General features: G+C 52.7%; 1 protein-coding gene across 1 annotated transcript in view; it reads right to left on the reverse strand.

The window, feature by feature from the left end:
- Nucleotides 1-3,444: 3,444 nt before the first annotated feature.
- The window catches only part of CPAMD8 (C3 and PZP like alpha-2-macroglobulin domain containing 8), a 95,952-nt gene continuing 73,118 nt past the window's right edge, over nucleotides 3,445-26,278 (reverse strand). The window contains exons 27-42 of the mRNA XM_025293781.3: nucleotides 25,595-25,676; nucleotides 17,540-17,696; nucleotides 17,336-17,410; nucleotides 13,797-13,962; nucleotides 12,027-12,113; nucleotides 11,816-11,952; nucleotides 11,257-11,412; nucleotides 11,072-11,134; nucleotides 10,045-10,229; nucleotides 7,734-7,821; nucleotides 7,020-7,094; nucleotides 5,925-6,030; nucleotides 5,726-5,836; nucleotides 4,654-4,863; nucleotides 4,015-4,132; nucleotides 3,445-3,654 (exon numbers count right to left, since the gene is read on the reverse strand). Of these exons, the coding sequence (XP_025149566.3) occupies nucleotides 3,453-3,654; nucleotides 4,015-4,132; nucleotides 4,654-4,863; nucleotides 5,726-5,836; nucleotides 5,925-6,030; nucleotides 7,020-7,094; nucleotides 7,734-7,821; nucleotides 10,045-10,229; nucleotides 11,072-11,134; nucleotides 11,257-11,412; nucleotides 11,816-11,952; nucleotides 12,027-12,113; nucleotides 13,797-13,962; nucleotides 17,336-17,410; nucleotides 17,540-17,696; nucleotides 25,595-25,676 (2,018 nt within the window). The 3' untranslated portion in view covers nucleotides 3,445-3,452. The remainder of the gene's footprint in view (nucleotides 3,655-4,014; nucleotides 4,133-4,653; nucleotides 4,864-5,725; nucleotides 5,837-5,924; nucleotides 6,031-7,019; nucleotides 7,095-7,733; nucleotides 7,822-10,044; nucleotides 10,230-11,071; nucleotides 11,135-11,256; nucleotides 11,413-11,815; nucleotides 11,953-12,026; nucleotides 12,114-13,796; nucleotides 13,963-17,335; nucleotides 17,411-17,539; nucleotides 17,697-25,594; nucleotides 25,677-26,278) is intronic.

Below are 26,278 nucleotides of genomic sequence, written 5' to 3' on the forward strand. Positions count from 1 at the left end.
CCCTCTTTCGGCAGGTAGAAATCACGGCCTGATCACATCTTCCAGCTTGGAGTTTTAGGAGGAGAAGCCACTCTGACTGATAGGAGAGAAGGGAAGATGCCTGTGGGCTGCAGGCCTTGGGGGAGGGGCTGCGGACCCCTCCCGCGCACTGGCCGCCAAGGGGCCCTCAGGATGGCTGCTTCCACCCACTGAGACAGGAGCACCCCCCTGAAACAGGGGTGGGGGTACATGGTCCAGCCAGGCCCCTCACAGTGGTGGGATGGGGTGCTCACTTTTGGTAAGAGTGAGCGTAGCTTGCGTGGCACCACCGTTCAAATGGAGAACGTATCCGTGGAACTCGATCGGCTATGAGAAGCCAGGAACTACTGATCCGACACCAGCCATGGATGGCGCTGTGAGTAGCTCACTTTTCTCACTCACTCTATTGAGTGAGAAAAAGCCAGTCTCGAAAGGTCACGTGCCCCGTGATTCTGTTTACAACAGCCCTGAAGTGACAAAATTATAGGGTGGGAGGACAGATGAATGGCTAGGGGGAAAGCAAGGTGGATGTGGCTATAAAACAGCAGCTAGAGGGATCCCTGAGGTGATGGGCTGTCCAGGAGCTTGACTGCAGTCATGATTACAAAAAGCTACAAGTGCTGAAAGGGGCTTCCCCATGGCTCAACTGGTCAAGAATCTGCCTGCAATGCAGGAGACCCTGGTTTGATTCCTGGGTCGGGAAAATCCTCTGGAGAAGGGATAGGCTACCCACTCCAGTGTTCTTGGGCTTCTCCTGTGGCTCAGCTGGTAAAGAATCAGCCTGAAATGAAGCAGACCTGGGTTCGATCCCTGGGTTGGGAGGATCCCCTGGAGAAGGGAAAGGCTACCCACTCCAGTGTTCTGGCCTAGAGAATTCCATGGACTGTATAGTCCATGGGGTGGCAAAGAGTCGGACATGACTGAGTGACTTTCACTTTCACTTGTGCGGGAACTGCAGACTCAACAGCCACCGAGTACACGTAAATGTGGTGAAATGAGTGAGAAGGGCAGACTGTACTGATGTCAGTTTCCTGGTATAACACTGTAACTCGAATTCTTGGCCATGTTACCAATGAGGGGAACTGAATGAAGGGCACCTAAAGCTCTCTCTCTTGTTTCTTACAACTGCCTGTGAGCCTACAGTGGCTTCAAATTTTCAAGTTTAATAAAAATCTCCCCTTCCATAATGAAAATAAAAGCAGATCTGTCTCAGAAGACACTGGAAAGAATGGGCAACACCTGGGAGACTTTAAAGGTGTTGTCATTCAGTCGCTAAGTCGTGTCCGAATCTTTTGCGACCCCATGGACTGCAGCCCTCCAGGCTTCTCTGTCCGTGGAATTCTCCAGGCAAGAATAGTGGAGTGGGTTGCCATTTCCTTCTCCCGAGGATTTTCCCCACCCAGGGATGGAACCCGCATTTCCTGCATTGATAGGTGGATTCTTTACCACTGAGTCACCACTTTGCATATGGCAATTACAGCATGAGGGACGGGAGGGTCAACACACGGACATGACCAGCTTCAAAGTTGCTACGCTTTGGCGAAGTGGTTACCACACTCCCACCGAGTAGGCTGTGGAAAGTTTAAAGATATATATAGTTTGGTTCCTCAGAGCTACCACGATAACTGAATAAAGTGGAATTCTAAAAGATATTCAATTAATCCAAAAGAGGGCATGAAGCGGACTTCCCGGGTGGTCCAGTGGTTAAGAATCTGCCTGGCAACGCAGGGGACACGGCTTCGATACCTGTTTAGGGAACTAAGATTCCACAGGCTGCGGAGCAACTAGGCCCACACATCACCCACCACCGCTGCTGCGTCGCTTCAGTCGTGTCCGACTCTGCACGACCCCATAGACGGCAGCCTACCAGGTTTCCCCATCCTGGGGATTCTCCAGGCAAGAATACTGGAGTGGGTTGCCATTTCCTTCTCCAATGCATGAAAGTGAAAAGTGAAAGTGAAGTCGCCCAGTCGTGTTCAACTCTTCGCAACCCCATGGACCGCAGCCTACCAGGCTCCTCCGTCCATGGGATCTTCCAGGCAAGAGTACTGGAGTGGGGTGCCATCGCCTTCTCCCCACCCATCACTAAAGAGTCCATATGCCATAAATACTGAAGCCCGAGGGCCACAACTACTGAGCCTTCAAGCCACAACTGGAGCTTGAAGAGCTTCCATGCTCTGCAATGAAAGAGCTGTAACTAAAACCCAACGTTGCCAAATAAATGAATGAAAAAATTTTGTTTAAAGAAATTTGATTAGGACGGAGAAAAGAGAGGTAGGGTGTGTGAAGTGGGAGAGGCGGGGGAAGAGGGCACGGAAGGGAAAGCGAAACAAAACACTGCAGCACTAACCCTAAACCCGCTCCACCAGTAATTACATGCGTGTGAACCAAACCCGGTGCCTAGTGCAAGATGGCACACCCTCAAGTCTCCAGGACTATGGCGAGTGCTGGTAGAAAAGTTTTCCTACTGGTTTGCTGAGTGGGAATATAAACCAGCCTTTGCCACCAGCACGGGGTGGAGAGGCCCTTACCACCCAGGACGGCAGGGCTCTGAGGCTTGCCAGTGCAGCCAGCCTCCAGGACCTGGCACTTACCTAAGCTGATAGATCAACCTATTGTTTAAACCACTTGAGTTGAGTTGGCTCAAACCGCAAGATTTGCCTCCTCCAGGAAGCCCCTTCCCAGCCGCCCCACACAGAGCTCTCTGGTGACATTTTCTCCATCCTTCCCTCAGGGGAACAAAGATTCTCTCCCTGACCAAACTCCACTTGGGCTCCTCTGAGCTCTTTGTCACCCCAGTCTCAAATTCCAGGCTTCCGTGTTCATCTTGACACTGTCCAGCTGGAGCAAGAATCTGGCTAATGTATCAATTTAGCCAGAAACCCATATCCTCCATATTGATCCCTCTTGATATCTGATTGGCTCCTTCATCCTGCCCTGCTCCTCCCCATCTCTCATGATCTCTCAATCAACCTGGCCTGCCATCAGCAAGAATAAGGTTCAGTCTCTTTAGCTAGAATATCCCCGCTCCACCCCCTATTGTTTCCTCTCAGTAATTTTCCATCTACTGACTCCCCTTCCCCACTCCTTGGCTATGCTTACTATGCTCAGTCATGTCTGACTCTTTGCAACCTCATGGACTGTAGCCTACCCGACTGCTCTGTCCATGGGGATTCTCCAGGCAAGAATACTAGAGTGGGTTGCCATGCCCTCCTCCAGGGGATCTTCCCAACCCAGGGATCAAACCCAGGTCTCCCACATTGCAGGCAGATTCATCAGCTGAGCCACCAAGGAAGCCCAAGAATACTGGAGTGCATAGCCTATCCCTTCTCCAGGGGATCTTCTCGACCCAGGAATTAAACCAGAGTCTCCTGCATTGCAGGCAGATTCTTTACCAGCTGGGCTACCAGGGAAGTGCTCCTTGGCTATAAATTTCACCCCCCACCTTTTTTTTTTTTTTTAATTAGGTGTGTGTGCTTAGTTGCTTTGCTTAGTCGAGTCCAATTCTTCTTGACCCCGTGGGCTGTAGACTTCCAGGCTCCTCTGTCCATGGGATTCTCCAGGCAAGAATACTGGAGTGGTTGCCATTCCCTTCTCCAGGGGATCTTCCCCACCCAGGGATTGAACCCAGGTCTCCTGCATTGCAGGCAGATTCTTTACCCTCTGAGCCAGTTGGGTACAATTTCAACCCCACTGCAAGACTCCATAGCACCCCCTCTTGAAAAACACATTCCTTGCGTCATGAATAAGTTATTTAAAAGGGTGAGTGGGTCTCAGGGACAGGTCTGTCCTGAGGTCCAGTCCTTGGGAGGGCTTCTTAAGCTCACCTTATACATATAGGCTGCTCTCTGATATGCATTGAGTGGATGCAGGTCAAGGGAGAACAGGTTATCCACCTCATCTCCCAAAACCTTGCAGGTCGACCCTCCATCAGTAGCTCCCACTTCCTGCCGGATTCCACAGTGGAGGGAGACTGGGGGCAGATTCAGCTCTCACCTGTCCTCTGCTTCCTTATCCAAGTCCACCAACTCATGGCCAGCTGCCAGGTGCCCGGTGTCCAGGGGACCCAAGTCATACTCATAGCTGTACAAGGCCAAGGCTGGTGTCGGCTGCTCTGGAAGGAAGGACTGAGTCAGTAGGGAAGGCACTGGAGAGAGAGGATCTGAATGACCAACAGCCCAGGGGGCTTGAGGAAGGATGTGTGGCCCAGAGCAACAGATAGGAGGTGAGGTCACAAGGTGGGGAAGAGGACACAGAAATCAGAGATGGGGAGACTCAGAAAAGCACCAAGTTGGGATGGGGCTGGAGAGAGACTGACCAAGACAGAGGAGATGCAAAGGGTTCTTGTTGCTAAGACTTGTAACCCCATGGACTGTAGCCCAACATGAGATTTTCCAGGCAAGAACACTGGAGTGGGTTACCATTTCCTCCTCCAGGGGATCTTCCCCACCCAGGGATCAAAAACGTGTCTCCTGCATTGCAGGCAAACTCTACCGCTGAGCCACCAAGGAAGCCCAGTGCAAACGGACCCAGACGCAAAGAGGTGATGAGAGGAGATGGCATGATGGAGAAGATGGAGTGATACATTCCGGGACGAGGTGGAGCCCCGAGGCCGGCCGTGGGGTGGGTCCTCACCAAGCGCGCAGTGGCCAGGGGGCGCGGGCTCCAATCTCACGCGGCGGCGGCAGGAGGCCTCCTGCAGGTGGCAGGCGCTGGCGTAGACAACGCCGTCGGAGCCACACACCGGCTCCCCGCTGATGCTGCAGGCGCGGGCGCAGCCACAGCGCTTGACTGTCACCCCCTCCTCCGGAACGGCCACGGGACCTCGCTCTTCAGGGGACCAGCCTGGCGGGCGAGGCGAAGCTGTCAGGGGCCTGGGAACTCCAAGCTCCCCACTAGGCCCTCGCCTCTGCCTGGGCCTGGGATGGAGAAGTCCCTAGGGGCCAGAACCACGCTCCACAAAGTGGAGACAGTGCCCGGGAAGCCCTGAGCCCTGACCTGGTGGAATTTCACGCGAGTATCTGCCTAGTATTTATGAAAACAAAATTTAAAAATAAAACTTTTGAACTAAATGCAATCTAAATTCATTTCAAGAAGTTTGGAAAATAAAGAAAAGGGTTCCCAGTAACTCCACTCCGCCCTTCGCTGCCGCCAGTCTGAGCTAACGGCTTAGGTTCCCTGGATCTGCCTTGTGGGGGAGGGGAGGCGAGGCCTCCCTTCCGGGCCTCGGGCTTCTATGCCCGTCCCGCCCACCCCGCTAGACCCCGCCCTCATCATTGTCCACTCTCTCTTGGCTCCGCCGCCTCACCCCTGCCCACACCCACCCCTCTAGGCCCCGCCCCTCCTCACTGCCATCCCCACCAGGCTGGGTCCCGCCCCCTCATCACGGCCCACACCCGCCCCTCCAGGCCCCACCTCTTCACTGCCCGCCCCACCTCGATGGGCCCCGCCCTCATCCAGCTAGGACCCCGCCCCCTTCCTCTGCTCACTCCCACCCCTCGAATCCCTGCTTCCTCCACCCTGCCTGCGCACTTCAACCCCCTCGGCTCAGGACGCGCGCCCTTGACCGAGCAGGGCCTTCCTCGTTTTACCACGCTGTACGCTCCCCCGCCTGACGACTCCCTCCAAATGGGCAGCCCTCCCACAGGCCCACGGGTCGTGTTGGGGTGGCGGGTGCTCGGAAAGGGCAGTGGCCTCGCGCACTCACCGGGGCCCTGGGCCAGAGCGCGCTCCACTTCGTTGCACGCAGGCCCCGCGCACAGCTCCCGGGCGAGCGGGCTGCGCGCGCTGACATTGTAGAAGCGCGTGGCCTCGAAGGCTGCGGGACCAAGGGAGAAGGGTGACCAGGTGATGGGTGACAGGGTGAGGGACCGAGCTGGGGTTGCGGGTGGCGGACGTGGGCCTACCAGGCTCATAGTAGTCGTACACCAAGATGGGCAGCGCCGACGTCCTGCCCACGACGTGCTCCCGGAGCGCCCGGAACTGCACGCACGTCAAACACCGGCTGGGGATCTGCAGGGGCAGCGGGCAGGCTCAAGCTTGGCTGGGCCCACTAGGGCTGGAGACTGAGCTTCGGTCTCTGTGCTCTATGATGCCCCAAAGTGTGAATGCGGAACTGGTTGATTGCGGGGTGCCCGGGAGCCGTGAAATAGAAACCCGATCTTATTTCGATTTTGTGGGTCCTTCCACCCACGTGGGAAGGGTCTCAGCTGGTCTTTCATCTCCCACACTCACAAGCCAGGTGCCCTTCCTCCCTGTGTGTATGTGTGTGTACATTCACAATCTTGCAATTGTGCAAGACAGTGTGCAACCACTGTCTGTAGAACTTTTCCATCTAGAAAAATGGTACAGATGAACCTGTTTGCAGGGCAAGGATAGAGATGCAGATGTAGAGAATGGACATGCAGACACAGAGCGGGAAGAGGAGGGCTGGACGGACTGGGAGACCAGGACTGACATAAACACACCACCATGTCTACAGCAGATACTAGTGGGAAGCTCAGCTCAGTTCTCTGTAGTGATCTAGAGGGGTAGGATGGGGGGCAAGGTGGGAGGGATGTCCATGAGGGAGGGGATATATGTATACATACAGCTGATTTACTCCCTTGTACAGCAGAAACCAACACAACATTTATCCTCCAGAAAAAAAGAATAAAAGAAACGGCATCCCCATTTGCACCCACTGTTTATCCCCCCAACCCTGGAAACCACCAATCTGCTTTCTGTCTGTTCAACTCAGCGTGTTTTTGAGACTCAGAAAGTCAGTGCTTCATTCTGATGCCTGGATACTATTCCACACCCCTCCTAACTTTTTCCACCAAAGCAAGCTGGCTGGGGCACAGAGCAGGCAGCCGTGCCAACTCTGCATGGATTGACGCTTCCGGTTTCTTTTTCTTGGTATGAGAGCATTGCCAGAACTATTAACGGGCCATGGCAGCTATGCCCTCGCCAATGCGGCTGCTGTGGAGGCCTCCGCCCACCGCTACCCCAGCCCGCAGTACCTCATCAAAGTAGAAGAGCACTCTGCGGCCAGCCAGCTCGTACCTCTTCAGTGCCACGTGCTTGTCAAGGAGCAGCTGGCAAGGAAGCCAGAGTCAGGATCTGCCCAGCCCCTCTGACCCCAATACTCTCATCCTCTGATCTCCAAGGGCCCAAGGTGGGCTGGACCCATGAGGAGCCAAGGCCTCAGAGGCTGAGGAGTTTGCCCACAGGCATCCAGCAAGTCCCCATGGGCTGGGCCAGGGAGGCTGGGTATCACTGTCCTGAGTGCCTGCCTCCACTTCCCTGCCACAGTCTCCCCCGATCAAGTCTCAGTCCCAGGCCAAGGCCTCACCTGCACCATTCACCCCGCACCCCCATCCAGGGTGTTCCACCCTCCCCACACTGCTGACCTCCTTGGCAAGGCTGCTCCCCATCTTGGTGACCATCTCCCCCACATGCAAAATGGGGCTGGTCTCTCTTTAAGTGGAGGGTGCTGGCAAGTCTCTGGAGGCACTCCCTGGCACCCCATGTCATCCCCAAAGTGCAAGCACCTTCTTGGGGAGAGACCCAACCCCTCCCCACCTGCCTCTCCGCAAATGGCCAGAGCACCAACTTTGCTGGGAGAAAGTAAGGCAAAAACAAAAGCACAACCCCATTTTATGAAGGGCTAGGAATCTGCAACCAGGGCAGGTCCACAGACCCTGCCCGGCCCCTGCCCACCAGCGCCCCCTCACCTGCTCCAGGCTCTCGACGTCCGCCCGGAACCCTGACAGTAGGGGCACCTCCAGGACCGCCATGTTGGAGGACCCTGCATGCAGCCACCTGTCGATGAAAGGAGACAAAGAGGGGCCCTTGAACTCAAGCCTCTCAATGGAATGTATGGTCCGCTCTGTCCCCACAGCCCTCCAGCCTGCCCTGGGTCTGGTTGCACAGACACCCTTGGCGGGGTCATTGGTCACTCCATTTCACAGTTGAAAGACTGAAACCATACAGAAAAGGCCTTGCCAAGTGTTCTTGGCCTGACCCAGGTCAACCCTAAAGGAAATCAACCCTGAATATTTATTGGAAGGACTGATGCTGAAGCTGAAGCTCCAATACTTTGGCCACCTGATGCAAAGAGCCAACTCATTGGAAAAGTCCCTGATGCTGGGAAAGATTAAGGGCAAGAGGAGAAGACGGTGACAGAGGTTGAGATGGTTGGATGGCATCACCGACTCAATGGACAGGAGTTTGAGCAAACTCTGGGGGGTATCGACTGGGTGGCGCGGTGGTAAATATTCTCCCTGCCAGTGCAGGAGACACAGGAGGTATGGGTTTGATCCCTGGGTCAGGAAAATCCCCTCAAGAAGGGAATGTCAACCCACTCCAGTATTCTTTCCTGGAGAATCCCATGGACGGAGAATCCCATGGACAGAAAATCCTGGTTGGCTACAATCCATAGGGTCACAAAGAGTCAGACACGACTGAGCGACTGAACGACAACCACCATGTGCCTCCGGTGTGGGAAACGGCTCTGTGGGGCCAAGGGAGCCCAGCCTGCTCGCCAGCGCCAGCCCCGCTTCCCCTTCTGTGATGTGGGGGAGGCAGTGGGTAAATCTGCCTCTAGGGCCTGCCTCGTGCCAGGCCCTCCCTGTGCTGGGTACTGGTGACAGGGAGGCTGGTATTCAGTGAGGGCCCTGCAGACCGTGGGCACAAGGGGACGGGATGACCAAAACCCCTGGGATGGGCAGAGGAGGCTTCTGTGGAGCTGGGGCCTAAGAGATGCCATACCTGGCTGGCACACGGTTAGTTTCTTCCCATCTGAGAAAGGAACAGAGGTGTCCCCAGAGAATGTGCCAGGGCCAGTCCAGCTGCTTCTTGTTCCTCCACCCAATTGGATGGTGGTCACAGCCCTGCTGAGTGGTACCACCCCAAGTCTCACTGCGAACCAGAAATGGTTCAGAGACCTGCTACTCTAGGGCTTGGGCCCAGTTGGGCTTGTTCTTCAGAACCTCCCAAGTTGGGGGCGACCTTGGACTTGTGAGGGTTAAGGGTTAAGGTTAAGGAAGGTGCCTGGGCAGCTCTGATGGGTTTCAGCTCATGGCTACCAACCACCTTTGGGCTCCCCCATCATTGCCATGGCAATGAGCATCCTTTGTGGGCAGCTGCGTGCACCCCCACCTCCCGAGGACCCTCTGTGAACTGGTTCTAGGGTCACACCTGGGGCGGGTGGGTCATGTAAGGGCCACAAACAGCCGTGCTTCCCAGCCCCATCTGCCACTGGAGTCTGCTGCACCCATTCAGAAGCACTTCCATTTATTTCACTCATTTCAGAAATCATCTGTAGTATAAGCCTTTGATTGCAAAGGGATCCATTTCAAAGACATTAATCTTGAATAAAGATATTGACAGCTACTAACACAGCAACCAATAAGGAAACAGGCTGCCCCCACCCATGAATATCTCTCTTTCAGAAAGCCCTGGGTAGGGACTTCCCTGATGGCTCAATGGTTAAGACTCTGCGCTTCCACTGCAGGGGGGCACAGGTTCGATCCCTGGTCAGGGAGTTAAGATTCTGCATAAAGTATGTGGGATGGCTAAAATAGCCCTGAGTTATTTAAATAACTGACTATTTGGGTCACCCTGCCTTCCCCTTCCTGCACCTCAATTACTGTTCTTATATTTTAAATTCACCAATAAAGAGTGAATCCACAAAACCCTAGGCACACCCCTCCCCTCAGATTTCAATAAAGGTAGAACCGCAGTTTCATGACTTCTCTCTATCTCTCTACCGGTGACCTCACTGTGTGACCTCCAGGAGGGTCAAGTACCCTCCAGGACCTGTGAGTAAGAAATCTTGTCCTTCATAGCTTCCTGATGGGTGTTGCTGAGGTGTGTCTTGTAATTAGAATAAGGAGCATGGGGTCTGGTCAGCCACAACTTTGGCTCTAGTCGGGGAAACATCTATGGGGCCAGGTAAGTCCCCCAGACGTTCCTAGCTGAGAGCATCACTCTACAGAACATCACCCAGGTAGGGGTGCCAGCCAGCGGGGCAGGAGGCCTTACCTGGTGCACACCTCCAGGGTCACCTGGTACTCCTGGTGGTGCTGGTCAGCTGCTGGGTCATCATCATCAGCTGAGGAGGCAGGTGAGGGGGGTCGCTGCTGCTCAGCCTCAGGCTCCTGGAGGTTCACAAGCAGCTGGAAGGATGGCTTGGCCACCGGGTCGGGCACATTGTAGGTGACATCAATCTGGGGGATGGGGGAGGACAGAGGCTTAGGGGCCGTGGGGGTGGAGAGGGGAAAGACAGGGACAGGAGAAGGTGGGGGACAGCTAGAGCGATGAGGTCAGTGATACTGGAGACAGTCCTGGGCATGGTCGTCATTCTCTTTAATCCTGATGGTGTAGGTACAACCATCATCCCATTCTTCCATGTCTCAAGCCCAGGTGTGTCTGCAAACTGGGCTCCCTCTCCTATTATCTACTGTGTTGTCTGGGCTCCATTTCTCAGATGGAGAAATTGAGGCTACAAGGGTCTCCTGGCTGACTTGCCCTCTGACCACAGGCCAAAGCTCAGGAGACCAGTTTGCCCCACCCAGAACACAACTAAATCCTGAGCCTGCAGACTCAGGGGCCTCAGGGAGGGCCAGGCTGAGTCCGGGCTGGGCATCTGCATTCAGACTTGGCTGGGAGAGTAAACTTGAGCCACCAGGCAAGTCCCATGGTGGAGGGTGGAGCTCAGGGTCAGAGACCACCAAAATGAGAATCAGATGCAGTTTCACCCAAGGGGACACAGTGCCATCTACCTTGGGTTCTGCCTTGGGCAGGGGTGGTGTGGTTTAGTCACTCAGTCGTGTCTGACTCTTTTGCTAGCCCATGGACTGTAGCCTGCCAGGCTCCTCTGTCCATGGGATCCTCCAGGCAACAATACTGGAGTGGGTTGCCATTTCCTTCTCCAGAGTGGGTGACATCTCAGGGGGCTGACAGGCTGTCTCAGGGTGGTTCTCACACACACAGCCACCCCACTCAGCCTGGCCGGGTACTGAGCCCTCCAGTGTCCCCTGGGAGCACTCCCCTTTCCCCGAAGCCTCACCTGCATCAGACAGCAGCCTTCACCCTTGGCGCTCACAAACAGCCCTGTGGGGAGGCTGGGGATCTGGGGAGAGAAGAGGCTACGGTTCCCCTCTACCCACCTGCAGACACACAGGGACAGACAGGCAGCGAGGAGGAGCCACTCTCGCTGCCCTGCCCCCCAACCCTGGTCCTGGGAACACGCACCGCAGCCATCTGCAGAAGCTTCTGGTTGCCCCTGTGCAGCTCGAAGGTCTCCTGGTAGTCCAAGTTGGTGGAGGCCAGGGAGACGGTGAGGTTGACGCCGCCCGCGTAGGACAAGATGGCGTACTCTGCCAAGGCCTGCAGAGCCACGCAGGTGTCCTGGGGACAGAGCCGGAGACCGAAGTCAGCCCCAGAAGGTGTCTCCACCTGTGCCAGAGGTCTGGCCCAAACTGGGGGTCCCATGGACCCTCACTGTGGCCAGGGACTCATGTGGCTGGAACGGAGAGCAGATCTGGTGTAGACACCCACAGAGTTGGGGACCCCAGGAAGCTGGGGCGCATCTCCACAAAAGGAGGGGCTGGTCCCTATCCCAGAGCCTGCCGCCTCCATCCCTCAGCCACATCCTCCCATCCTCCCATCCTCTCTTGGACTTCATGCTCCCAGAGGTGCAGGTAAGGAGCCATCCTAAGACTAGAAGCACTGGGTAACTTCCCAGAGGGCTCTGAGTCCCGAGCCTAGGCCACCCAGACCTGAGCCCTCCCTTTGGCTCTGCCTGGCACACCTGAGTAGAAGAGAAGCCCCCGAGGGCGTTCCGCTGCTGGGACAGCCACTTCACCACAGGCAGGGCGGTGGCCACGTCTCCCAGGAGGGTGTAGGTCAGCAGGGCATAAGCTGTCATTTCCACCTCGGCTGAGACCACTGCAGTGGAAGAGGCCGGCTGGGACCCAGGACCCAGTGCCCAAAGCAGGCGCTGGGGGTGGGGTGGCCCGTACCTGTCTGATAGACCCCGTCACTGAAACTTAGGAACACATCCTTGTCCACATCCCGGGAACCCGTCAAGCTCCAGTGGGTCACCCCATCTGCAAGGCCAGAACAGATCAAGGCTGGACCCCAGTGGGAGAGGGCACCAGGGAAAGATGGCGGAGACAGTAAGGGCCTTGGGGCTACATCTCAGATCTGCAACTACAGGGTTAAGTCCAGCCCCTCCTGCACCCCTGGTTGCTGCTGCTGCTCAGTCACTTCAGTCGCATCCGACTCTTTGAGACTCCATGGACTGTGGCCCACCAGCCTCCTCTGTCTATGGGATTCTCCAGGCAAGAACATTGGAGTGGGTTGCCATGCTCTCCTCCAGGGGATCTTCCTGACCCAGGGATTGAACCCACATCTCCTGCGTCTCTGGCACTGCAGGCAGATACTTTACCACTGAGCCCACAGAGGAAGCCCTGGCAGACATTACCAATCCATGGCTGCTTTTCTGAACCCCCAACAGACATCACTAATCAATGGCTACTCTCCTGCATCGCTGGTAGACATCCTTAATCAATGGTCTCCCTTCTGGCTGGGGCCCTGATGCAGGCCCGGGGTTATCCTCCCTTGGTGCCCAGGAAGTCACTCCCTAGTTCCAAAGACACCAAGGATTCTAAGCTCATGTGAGGTATAAAAAGCCCTCAAAACACAGAAAAATCAGCCCTCCCGGCCTCAGATCTTGAGCATTTAGTCCTAAATTGACACCATCATTCAATTGGGTGGTTTTAGAATTTTGCTTTTTAAATAATTTTTTTTTCTTCTTCTTAAGCAGAGAAGGTGATGGAAGCTTGATCCCGGTGCAGCTGCTGGGGAAGGCCAAGGGGCAGGGGGAGGGGACTGATTTTGGAGACATTCCAAGAAGTCACAGCTTGGTGACTGGGGCTCCCCAAACACAATGGGGATTCACTTTGTAGTTGAGGAGATGGACACCACCAGATGGAAGAGGCTTTCTGAGGCTCACCCAGCAACGGGGGACAGGGTGGGGTCTGGCTGCAGCCCTCCCCTGCCCCAGCACTCTGCCTGGGGATGGTTTCTAAGAAGCCTGGGGGATCTTCTACCAGGGATCCCTGAGCACTCTTCCCACTGGGGGCTGGGGTAGCATCCTCTGTTTCATTAGGGAAGAAAATGATGCTCAGGCTCAAGCCACCTTATCAAATGAAGTCACTAGAAGATTCAATAATGAATGAGTAATAAATGAGTAAGGGCTTCCCTGGTGGTTCCGACGATAAAGAATTAGTCTGCAATGCAGGAGACCCAGGTTTGATCCCTGGGTCAAGAAGGTCCCCTGGAGAAGAGAAAGGCAACCCACTCCAGCATTTTTGCCTGGAGAATCCCATGGACAGAGGAGCCTGGCGGGATACAGTCCATGAGGTAGCAAAGAGTCGGACACGACTGAGAGACTAACACACACCAGGACTTCCCTGGTGGCACAGTGGTAAAGAATCTGCCTCCCAGTGCCAGAGAGGAGGGTTCAATCTCTGTGTGGGGAAGACCCCTGGAGACGGAAATGGTAAGCCACTCCAGTAATCTTGCCGGGGAAATCCCCTGGACAGAGGAGCCTGGTGGGTGACAGCCCATGGGTTAGCAAAAGAGTCAGACACGACTTAGCAACTAAACAACAACAACAAATAAATGAGTAAACAAAACAGAGTGAGCCAAGGACACCTCCTTAGTTTCAAGCACGTGCCCATGAGCTGCTTCCTGTGTCTGCTGGGCTGGTGGGCAAGGGCACCTACCCTGGGTGATGGCCAGGCTGTGGAGTTTTCGCAGAGCGGCGGGGGCTGCAGGGCTGCGGAGCAGGGTCAGCGCGTAGGCGGTCAGGGCACTGCTGTAGGGGTCCGTAACCAGGGATGCGCTGGACTCCAGGAAGTGTCTGGCTTTGGTAATGGCACCCCTCTCCTCCTGCAGGGTGGGGTGGGAGTAGGGTGGGAAGTGGAGCCCTGGAAGGCTGCTCAGCCTTCACCATGCGGACCATCCTCCCGAAAGTCCCAGGGGCATGCCTGGGAAACCACTGGATGGCTTGCAGCCCCTCACTTTGTATACTTCTGGTGTATGATTGCCTACAGCCCCGGCTTTCAAACCCCCCCCCATTCCCTTTCTTTTATTAATATGTTGGTGCCAACTCTTTCCAAATGAAGTCTGAGCACCACCATTCAACTCAGAGACACTCAGGAGGAAGCAGGGAGAGCCCTGGCTGCCCTGCCCCATACCACACTATCATCAGGCTGGCTTCTAAGACCTCCCAGCTCAGGATCACCTCATCCTCCAAGCCTCACCTCAATTGTCACCTCCTCCGAGAAGCCCACCAACCCTGATCATGCTCCTGCCCCACAGTGTGAGTGGCTGGAGGACAGAAACCAAGTTCATTGTCCACTGATGGCCTTAGTTCAGAGAAGCTGCCCAGTAATATAGGTTAAATGGAAAAATGAATGAGTCAAAACATTCATGAATTTAAGGACTTCCCTGGTGGTCCAGTGGCTGAGACTCCGCATTCCCAATGCAGGGGGCCCGGGTTCGATCCCTGGTCAGGGAACTAGGGCCCATGCTGCAGCTAAGAGTCTGCATGCAGCAGTTAAAGATCCCAAAGGCTGCAAAGAGGACTGAAGATCCTGTGTGCCACAAACTAAGACCCAGTGCAGCCAAATAAATGAGTAAATACTGTTTGTTTGTTTTAAAGTAGACATTTCTTGTCTTGTGGACCTGGAGGCCAGAAGTCTGAGATCAATGTGTTGGCAAGGTCGGTTCCTTCTGAGGGCCACGAGCAGAGGATCGGCTGCAGGCCTCTCTCCTGGCCATCTTCTCCCCGTATCTCCACGGTGTCTTCCTTCTGTGAGGGTCTCTGTGCCCTAATGTCCTCCTTTTCCCAGGATGCCAGGCATATTGGATCAGTACCCACCCTAAAGTCTGTGTTTCAACACAACTACCTCTATAAAGGCCTTGTCTGCAAACACAACCACATTCTGGAGTCTTGGGGCTGGATCTGTAGCTCCCCTTCACAGATTTGTATCTTGAAGCCTTAACCCCCAGTGGTTGCGGCAGAGGGTAGTGGGGGACAGGCCAGTGCTTTGGGAGATTATTAGGTTTAGATGAGACCAAGAGAGTGGAGCTTCCCTGGTAGCTCAGCTGGTAAAGAATCTGCCTGCAGTGCAGGACACCCCGGTTCAATTCCTGGGTCAGGAAGAATACCCACTCCAGTATTCTTGCCTAGAGATTTCCATGGACTAACACACACATGCAAGAAAGTGGCGCCCCTATAATCAATTAGACTGCTTATAAGGGAGACCACAGTGGTCTCTCTCTCTCTCTCCTTCTCTCCCCTCAACCCCATCCCACCTCTCTTCATGGTCAGACACCAAGAAAAGGCCACGTGAAGACACAGAGAGAAGAGATGACTGACTCCAAGTCAAGAAGAGACCCCTCATTAACAACAGAACTGGAAAAAAAAGACTGAATCAACCAGAACACCGACCTTGGACTTTCCAGTCTCTAGAACCATCAGAAATAAATGTCTTCTCTAGGACAGAAGCAATCTAAATGTCCACTTAGAGAGGAATAGATAAAGGAGATGTGGTACATATATACAATGGAATATCACTCAGCCTTAAAAAGGAACAAAAGTGTGCCATTTGCAGACACGTGGATTTACCTAGAGACTGTCACAAAAAGCGGGGTAAGTCAGAAAGACAAAAGCAAATACTGTACGTTAACACATATATGTGGAGTCTAGAAAAATGGTGCAGATGAACCTATTTGCAAGGCAGAAACAGAGACACAGTGTAGAGAACAAATGAATGGAGACCAAGGGGGAAAAAGGGGGGATGAATTGGGAGGCTGGGATTGACATATACACACTATTATGTATAAAACAGATAACTAATGAGAACCTACTATAGAGCACAGGGAACTCTACTCAATGCTCTGGTAACCTAAATGGGAAGGAAATTCAAAAAAGAGGGGATATATGTACATGTGGGTTTCCCAGTTGGCGCTAGTGGTAAAGAACCGACCTGCCAATGCAGGAGACGTGGGTTCAATCCCTGGGTCACAAAGATCCCCTGGAGGATGGCATGGCAACCCAATCCAGTACTCTTGCCTGGAGAATCCCATGAACAGAGGAGCCTGGCGGCCTACAGTTCACGGGGTCGCGAAGAATCAGACACAACTGAAGCAACTTAGCACGCATGCATATGTGTATGTATAGCTGATTCACTTTGCTGATCAGTAGAAACTAACGCAGCACAGTAAAGCAACTACACTCCAATAAAAACTTTTTTAAAAAGAAATAAAGGTCTGTTGTTTAAGCCCCTGGTCTGTGGTATTTTGTGACAGCAGCCTGAGCTGACTTAGGGGGTTGGGGTTTCGGGCAACCCAATTCAACCTCTTAACACATGGCAAGTGAGGGGCCCTCTGGGCAGAGCATGTGGGACATGGAGGGTCTTAGGTCACAGCAAACTCTAAACACAGCAGTTACAAATCTGCATTGTGAAGCAGAAAGATCTGAGAAGCGCCAAAAATCATAATTCATCATCAGAGGTTTTAGCATTGGCACAGATGTGAGGAATGGTGGAATCCCTAGCCTGGCGGCTGAGATCTGTCTATCCTGGGAGCTCCCTCTGCAGGGAACATGCCACTCCCACTTGGGACAGCCTCACAGAAGTGACAACAACCCTGTGGAGTTCCTTGGGACATCTAAGCCCTGCTGGGTCCAGTACTAACTGTCCCCAAAGGTTCTAGACCTTTCTCCCCTGAAGCATTCATAAGTTAAACTTTTTTTTTTTTTTAATTTTTTGGCTGCACTGCACAACATGTGGGATCTTAGTTCCCAACAAAGGATCAAGCCCAAGATCCTGCACTGGGAGCATGGAGTCTTTAACTACAGGACCGCCAGGGAAGTTCCATCCAGCATTTTGTATCGGGCTTCCTAAAGCCAGTCCACAGGTCACTGTCCAGGATAATGATTGAGCCTCAAATGATTCTCCAAATGGGGGCTGGGGGATATGGACAGTCCTGGGAAGGCTCAAACTCAGGGACACATGCATGCCCCTCATGACTACCGCCAGAATCTCTCATGCATCTGCTTAAGTCACAAGAAGTGGTAAGGTCACAAGAACTGTGACCATTGGAAAGCATGAAAATGTCCCATTAATGAACAGAAGGAGGACAGCAAGGAAAAAATAGAAGCTGAAAATGGCCAGAAGATGGCCAGCCTGGCTGGCAATGGGAAACTGCTTGCTCGCTCCTCCAGCCCAGCATCTCCCGGGCCCCCTGCACTTACCTCTGAGGCTGGGTCCACTTCCAAGAGCGCGGCCACCACGTAGGCTGTCAGTGGGACTGTGCCGTGGATCCCACCCTGTAAGAGGATTTGCGGGTCTCACCCCAACCAGAGGCGACAGCCTCCCAACCCCATTGGCTGCAGACAAACCCAGGGAGCAAGCAGCACAAGGCCAGGGCTCCCGGAGGAGGCTGAGAGGCTGCTGACCTGAATGTCCTTGTTCAGAATCCTGCCCACTGCCGGGAAGGAGCCGTCTGCCTGCTGCTGCTGGACAATCCAGTCCTTGGCGGCCTCCAGCTCCAGAGGGTCGATGAAGATGAAGCTGCGAGCCTGGGCGAAGGACTTTAGGACAAAGGCCGTGAGCCTGAAACAGGATGGAGTACAGGCTGAGAGAGCCACAGGCCGGGCTGTCCCAAAACAAAGTCACCTCCCCTGTGCCCCTTGAGGGACTGTGGTACACTCCCCACATCACCCAAGACTCTGCTTCCTTCTCTGTAAGACACGAGGGCCCAGTCTGCCCTGTTGTGAGCACTTGATGGAAGTGTGGGCACCCAGCAGGGCCTGATGATACAGCCTATCTTCCCTGTTAACTCCCTCCCACCTGGGAAGCACCTTTTTCTGAGCCTGTCAAGTCCCCCCCAGCCACCATGTGTGAAAGACCTTCCTTGTTGCTCCTCCATAACCATTTCCCAAAAGATCCCCAGTTTTGCTGAGAGATCCCAGGGAAAACCAGCAACCAGGTACCCTGGACACTTGGGCTCCTCTGTAGCCCTAGTCAGCCACAGCCATGAGCATTCCAGTCCCCAGGTCTGCAAATGGCTTTGGAATGGGCACATGAGGTGATGCCCGGAGCAGCTGCAGCCATTTTGCTACCACAAGGAGAGCAGCCACTGTGCTGAGGAGGTCCACAGGGACCAAGGGAAAGAACCAGGGGCCCAAGTGCATTGCCAGGCTCCCAGGCTGGCCAGTCCTGGAGACTCCTCAGCTCTGCGGTGTGAACTGATGTTCAGAATTCCTTTTTCAGTCATTTCTATGTTGTTTGCAGCTGAAAACACCCCACAAACCCATTCAGTCACTCAGTTACCCAGGTCCTGAACGCAGAGTGCTCCTACTTCCTTTCTTTACAGGATGAAGTCTTACTTGTTGTCCTCTCAGTATTCATTGAGAAGTCTTCTCAACGTTCAACGCACGGGTGTCTTCTCAGAGGAAGCCTCCCAGCACTTCCAGTAGCACTTAGCACCGCCACTCTTGGATGAGCTGGCTGCTTCTAGACTCCCAGGCCCTCCCTCTGTGTCTACCCTCATCTCTGCAGCCTGTCCCTTGCTCGCCCCATCCCCCAGCCCAGCTGTTGCTAGTGCACCCTGAATGGGAGATGACGGGGCTGGAGGATGAATGAATGAAAAAAAAAAAAATGAACTCGGAAGAACCACCGGATGGAAACCAGGGAGCCAAGAGGGACAAACACCAGAACTGTCAGCAAGGGAAATGCCCCAACTCAAGATGAAAGAGTAATCCATCCTCTTCAAAATCGAGTGGTTCCCCTACTCCACGCCCATCAGGACGGCTACTGAAACACAAAAACACAACAGCAGAAGACAGCCAGTACTGGTGAGGACGCAGGGAAACTGGAGCCCTGGCGCACCGCTGGTGGGAATGGAAAATAGTACAGCCACTGCGGAAAACAATACGGTGATCCCTAAATTAAAATGGGACATAGAATTGTCATGTTGTTGTTGTTGTCAAGTCACTATGTGATGTTTGCTTTTTTTGCGACCTCAAGGACTGCAGCCCACCAGGCTCCTCCGCTAGGCAAGAATACTGGAGTGGGTTGCCATTTTCTTCTCCAGGGAATCTTCCTGACCCAGGGATGGAACTGGTGTCTCCTGTACTGGTAAGTAGTTTCTTTACCACTGAGCCACCAGTGAAGCCCTAGAATTATCATATGATCCGGCAATTCCACTTCTGGGTATACATCCCAAAGAAATGAAAGCAGGGTCCCAAAGAGATATCTGCACACCCATGCTTCTAGCAGTATCATTCACAACAGCCAAACTGTAAAAGCAACCCAGTGTCCACTGACAGGTAAATGAACAAGAAAATGCGGTATTGAGGTAGGATGCAGATGGGCCCCTGGGCTGAGCAGATGAAGTCTGTCAAACTGGGTAAATTGGAGCTTGTTTTCTCCTGACATTTCAAGGAAAAAAGTCAGTGGTAGGAGCTGAGCCCTGCTGGAGTAAAGAGATAAGATCACATCTCTCATTCTTGAGGTCAAGAAGTCCTCCCTAGCCACACATGCATAAAACAGCTCCTGGGGGTCATAAAGGGAGGAGGCATTAACCCATAACCTCTGCTCCGTCAGGCTTCCAGAGACCCCCTCGGTGGAATCCATTGTGGTTATAAGATTCACGTGCGTATCGGGAAGGGCCCTGGGTCAGGACAGATGTGGGAAATGAAGCATGACTGGCCAGAGGAAAACAAAAACCTGGAAAAACTACCCCCATGTAAGTGACTTAAATCACTTCTCTGGCACACTTCCCATCAAGGAGGATGCCTGCATCGTTCTCTGGGTGTGTATTTCTGCTTTGGTTCTGCTCTAAATAAACTGCTTCTTTGTTTTCTTTGCACGTACTGTGGCTCCAATAAACTATGCCTGCTTTACAAACTCTCTTTGTGTAATTCTTTCTCCAAAGATGAGGATTGAGATCCTCTCACCTGCCAACATCAGTATATCCATACAATAGAACATTATTCAGCCTTGAAAAGGAAAGAAATTCTGAAAAATGCTAACACATGGATGAACATTGAGGACATGATGCTGAGTGGGATAAGCCAATCACAAAGAGGCAGGTACTGTATTTCATTCATTCATATGAGGCACTTAGAGTGGCCAGAATCAGAGACAGAAAGTAGAATGGGGCTTCCAGGGTCTGGGGAGAGGTGAGAATGGGGGGTTAGCGTTTAATAGGTATCAGTTCAGTTACTCAGTTGAGTCTGACTCTTTGCGACCCCATGGACTGCAGCACGCCAGCCTTGCCTGTCCATCACCAACTCCCGGAGCTTGCTCAAAACTCATGCCCATCAAGTCGGTGATGCCATCCAACCATCTCATTCTCTGTCGTCCCCTTCTCCTCCTGCCGTCAATCTTTCCCAGCATCAGGGTCTTTTCCAGCGAGTCAGTTCTTCGCATCAGGTGGCCAAAGTATTGTAGCTTCAGCTTCAGCATTAGTCCTTCCAATGAATATTCAGGACTGATTTCCTTTAGGACGGACTTGTTGGATCTCCTTGTAGTCCAAAGGACTCTCAAGAGTCTTCTCCAACACCACAGTTCAAAAGCATCAATTCTTTGGTGCTCAGCTTTCTTTATGGTCCAACCCTCACATCCATACATGACTACTGGAAAACCATAGACGGACCTTTGTCGGCAAAGTAATGTCTCTGTTTTTTAATGTGCAGTGTAGGTTGGTCATAGCTTTTCTTTCAAGGAGCAAGTGTCTTTTAATTTAATGGATGTAGTCACCATCTGCAATGATTTTGGAGCCCAAGAAAATAAAGTCTGTCACTGTTTCCATTGTATCCCCATCTATTTGCCATGAAGTGATGGGACTGGATGCCATGATCTTAGTTTTTTGAATGTTGAGTTTTAATAGGTATAGAGTTTCAGATTTACAAGATGAAATGAGTTATGAGGATGGATGGTGGTAATGGCTGCACAACAATATGAATCTATTTAATACCACTGAACTGCACACTTTAAATGGTTAAAATGGTAAATTTTATGTTATGTATATTTTAACACACTTAGAAAAAAAAAAAGAAAAAGAAAATCAAGTGACTCCAAGCTCTATTTCTGCAAATTGTCAGAATCTGAAATATTAACCTTAAAATGTACCCCAAGCCTACAAATCAGCTTGTCTTGGTCACTTTCTTTCCCAGATACCCCAAATCCATCCTCTTCCTTATACTCCAGGCCCCTGTGTCAGCCTGGCACCTCATGGCTCCCACCGCCCCCACCAGCCCGACCCTGTCCCATCACATGCTCTGTACACAGCAGCCAGAGGGACATTTCAAACACTGCAGGATCCAGATGGAACTTAAGTTGCCTCTGCACTGGAAATTGTGAAATTCCTGCATCTCACGTTCTGCTACACTCTTCTCTTTATGTTTCCATCTTAAATCACCAACAGGGATAAACAAACTGTGGTACCTTCTCACAACTGAATATTATTCAGTAATAAAAAGAAATGAGCTATCAAGCCAGGATAAGACATGGAGAAAATTTAAGTGCATATTCCTAAGTGAAAGAAGCAATCTGAAAAGGGCTGCATGCTCTATGATTCCAACTCTGTGACATTCTGGAAAAGGCAAAACTACAGAACTAGAAAAAGGACCAGTGGTGGCCGGGGGCTCAGGGTAGGGAGGGATGACTATGCAGAGCCCGTGGGGTTTTTAGGGCAGAAATTATTCTGTATGATACCTTAATGGTGGGTAGGTGACAGTGTACATTTGTCCAAGCCCATAAACCATGTGACACAAAGGGTGAGCCCTAATGTAAACAACAGACCTCAGTTAACAATGATGTAGCAATACTGGCCCATCAATTATAACAAATGTACGTCATTAATGCAAGATGTTAATACTGGGGGAAACTCCATCTAGGGAAGATGGAAAGTATGGGAATTCATTCTATCTGCTAAAAGTTTTCTATGAATCTAGAACTGTCCTAACAAATTAAGTTTATTCATTCAATATGCACATAGCCCAGCATGACTCAGGTTACAGCCATGCTTTGCACCAAGCCCTCTTGCTCCCTCTGGAATAAAACCCAAACTCCTCTCCTGCTCAGTCTGGCCCTGGCACCCTCTCCTCCCTTGTGGCAGGCCACTTTCCTCCTGGCCTGTGCTGCCAGCCACACTGGTCCCCTTCTCTGGCTCAAACTTGTCAGGGCTGCCTCAGGGCCTTTGCACAGGCTGTTCACACTGCCTGGAATCCTCTCCCCTTGGATTTTCATACAGCTGCCCTCATCTCCTTTGGAAAACCTTTCCTGACCACCCCATACAATTGTGTACCTCATCATACCCTATCCCCTCAACAAGTTTTATTTGCTTTATAGATATGAGAAATTATATACTTGATGTAGTAGCTTTAAAATATATCCACAAATGCCTTGCTTCTTCTCCTTTCAAGCAGTGGAACAGTGTAGGCTGTACCTAGTGACTGGATTCTAAAGACTAGAATGTGGTGGGAGTGACAGTATAACTCAGGAAATCAGCTGATAAAAGGCATATGGCACTCTCCTTACTTTCTCTCTTTGATTTTTATTCCAGGGGAAGTCAGCTGCCAGCTGTAAGGACATGCAAGCAGCCCTATGGAATGGTCTTCAGTGAGAAACTCAGGCCCCCTGTCCACAACCGTGGGAGAGGACCAACTTGGAAACAAATGCTCCAGCCCTAGTCAAGCCTTTCGATGATGACAGCCCCAGCCAATACCATGACTGCAGCCTTGGGAGGGATCACAAGCCAGCAGTGCCAGCTAATCCACGCCTGAATCCCTGACCCACAAAACTGAGACAATAAGTATTTGTTGTTTTAAATGGCTATGTTTTGGAGGTAACCTGTTACACAGCAGTAGCTAACTATTACATCTCATGAAGGGTCTCTCTTTCTCTCTTGGAGGCAGGGACCATGCCTTTCTTGTTCCCTTGGAACTAGAACAATAGCCTGGCAAATATTAAACACTTGAATGAACAAACGAAAAAATGAATGAATGTACATTGGATGCACAGACCCTGAGTTTAAAGGAAGTTGGACTGGATCCTGGACTTCCCACCCAAGTATTTAGGCGGTGCTGGTTTAGTTGCTAAGTCATGTTCAACTCATGCAACCCCATGGACTGTAACCTGCTGGGCTCCTCTATCCATGAGATTCTCCAGGCAAGAATACTGGAGTGGGTTACTATTTCCTTCTCCAGAGGAAATTCCCAACCCAGGAATCAAACCCGGGTCTCCTGAATTGCAGGCAGATTCTCTACTGACTGAGCTATGAGGGAAGCCCTAAGTATTTAGGGAGTGGTGCTAACAAGGCATCCATTCCAGTGGGTACCTGGCACTGTAATGAGCATGCCTACACCCTTATCCCACTGCCTCCTAGATCCTGGTCTTGAGAGGGATGTGTGGTGAGGAAACAGGTTCAGAAAAGTTGAACAGCTGGTCTAAGGTCACACAGTTCACACAAGACTGAGACTGGGTTTGCTCAGCTCCAGGGGGGATGTCCCGTGGATTGCTGTTGCCAATGTCCTGTGCATCCTGCAACTTTGATCTGTGAGGAGGTTTTACAAGGTCAAGGAGGAGAGGCACACTGCTGGGTGTCACGTTTCCATGACCACATCAGAATTCATCTTCTCTTGTTCAGTGTGTGTGTGAACTGTGGGAAGGCGTTCACAGCTCACAGCTCACTATTTCTGACTGGTGGAGGCCTCTTGGAACTGTCGGGACTTGGCCAGCTTTCAGAGAGTGACTCAATGACTTTAGCCAGCCCTGAGAGTGGGTGGGGGCCTCTGCTTGCTAGAGCATGACTGTGGCCTTGCCTCAAGCGCTGTCAGCAAGGCAGGGTCCTGGGACAGAAATGGGATAGACTTCTGGGGACTGGGGAGCTGAGCAGGTCACCAAGGCTGGGCCCCTCTGGAGCCAAGTGAGTGACTCTGCACTGCAGTGCGGGCTCAGCCAGCTGTGCCCCTGTGCCCCTGGCCCTGGGCTGCTGCTGTGCAGTGGACACTGTTGATTTGAGGACCAGACACTTTCATGCCCACAGGTGCTGCAGATGCCACCCAGGTGTGGCACTGAGAAGGAGGGCCCACTAGAAACAGGAAGTTGGGGGTACCCTACTTCCTCAGTAAGCCCCGAAGTGGATGAGGCAAATCCCTGATGATGCCAAGAACTCCTAGGGAATAAGACATAGGTGTACGCGGGTCCTCCCTGCCCTGGCTGACCCTGAAAGCCAGAGGAAGCCACTCACAAGGGAAATCTGACCCCAGAATGCTCCTCCTGAACTCTCCAACCCAGCCTCAAGGCAGTGGTCTGGCCTCTCCCAGTCCATCCCCTCCTGCTCAGGGTCACCCCATTCCTGGGTCCAGTGGCCTCTGAGGAGGCTCAGAGAACCCAGGACTCATCCACAAGGGGCCAGAGAGCAAGGGTTCAGTTCCTGGGAACCGAGGCAACAACAACAGCAGGAGTAACAGTAACAGCCACTGCTTCCAGCTCCACCACATGCAGGCCAGGCAGAACCCCTCCCATCCAAACCAAACCTCTAACCCCCAGGGGCTAGGACCATGGCTGCCTCCATATTCCACACAGACTCCTCAGCACCCTGAAGTGAAAGTGAAGTGACAGTCTCTCAGCTGTGTCCGACTCTTTGTGACCCCACGGACTATAGAGTCCATGGAATTCTCCAGGCTAGAATACTGGAGCAGGTAGCCGTTCCCTTCCGCAGGGGATCTTCCCAACCCAGGGATCGAACCCAGGCAGATTCTTTACCAGCTGAGCCACAAGGGAAGCCCATCACCCTAGGGACTGAGAAATCGAATATTTCCTGCCATATCGGTAAACAAGGATGCCACAGTCATCAGCCACTGCAGCCCTCCCAGTGTGGGCTGGTGAGCCCTCGGGAACTCAGGAAGGAGAAGAACAGCGGCCATCTAGCAGCCATCAGACTGTAGCCACTCCCTACGGTGAGCCCCGAGGAACGAAAGCTCAGGATGTGGGAACACAGGATGCTGGCGCTGGCCCCAGGTAGCTGAGGTGCATGTGAAAGAAACTGTTTCAGTGAGCCCAGATTCCTGTATCTTCCCACACACAGAAAAGCACTAAATCCCTTAACTTGGGTTATTTGGTTTTCTTTAATTAGTAATAGTCTTTTGATGTTCAGACACCTGCCCTTTGTTACAAAACTTCTATATAACCCGGCTCCTCCCCTTGCCTCCATGGAGCAGTTCTCTCCCTGGCCTGAAGTCCTAAAAGTTTCTGCCAAATAAAACATAACTCTCAACCTTTAGGTTGCATGTACTTTGTCAGTCGACAGGATCAAGCCCCAGGGGTCCTGGCTATGCTGTGCTGGATGTGAGGCTGTGGCTTCACGTGGGGGAACCTCAGTAGCCGTGCCTGGGTCCAGTGGCCTCTGAGGAGGCTCAGAAAACCGAGGACTCATCCACAAGGGGCCAGAGAGCAGGGGTTCAGTTCCTGGGCACCGAGGCAACAACAACAGGACTCACCACATACTCCCCGACTCGTCCCGCTCTCCAAAAGCACTATAGGAGCCATCCTGGTGCTTGTAGGTCAACTGTCTCTGGTAGCCTGTGGGGCAAGAGGGGACAGCACCCTGGTGAATGGCTGGCTGGCCAACATTCTACCCCGGGACCCCCAAACTAATACTACACCCACATGGGGGGGTCCCTGAAACTGCCCCATGCCCACCTCTGAGGTCCTTGAAACTGTCTCACAACACAGCTGGGGTCCTTGAAACTATCCCACATACACAGCTAGAGAGATTGAAACCTCTACTTTATTCCTCTTTTGTTTTTTGATATCACCCCTTTATGACTCCTGGTAACACACTGGCCTTCAGCCATGCCTGGTGGGGTGGGATGGTGAAATGCATTATCTCCAGGCAGGGCCCTTTGCCACATACCGTCACCCACCCCAGGGCCTGAAGAGGTTGTTGCTCTATCCCCTGGAGCCAGAGCTTGGTTTGCTCAGATCAGCAGGGGATTGAGGAGGACAAGAAGGTAGAAAGTCAGCGGGGCTGGGGCCTCCAAAAGAGGGCCAGGCAGTTGGTCTTATTGTGAGGGCAGCAGGGGGCATGAGAGGAGGGGGTGAGGGGGCAGAGGCAGTGGGTGGATTGCCGGGTCTGGAGAGGAAGCAGACACTGGGGAGGTGGGGACAGTCTAGGCGACCAT

Source organism: Bubalus bubalis, chromosome 9, assembly GCF_019923935.1.
Source record: "Bubalus bubalis isolate 160015118507 breed Murrah chromosome 9, NDDB_SH_1, whole genome shotgun sequence".
NCBI lineage: Eukaryota > Metazoa > Chordata > Mammalia > Artiodactyla > Bovidae > Bubalus > Bubalus bubalis.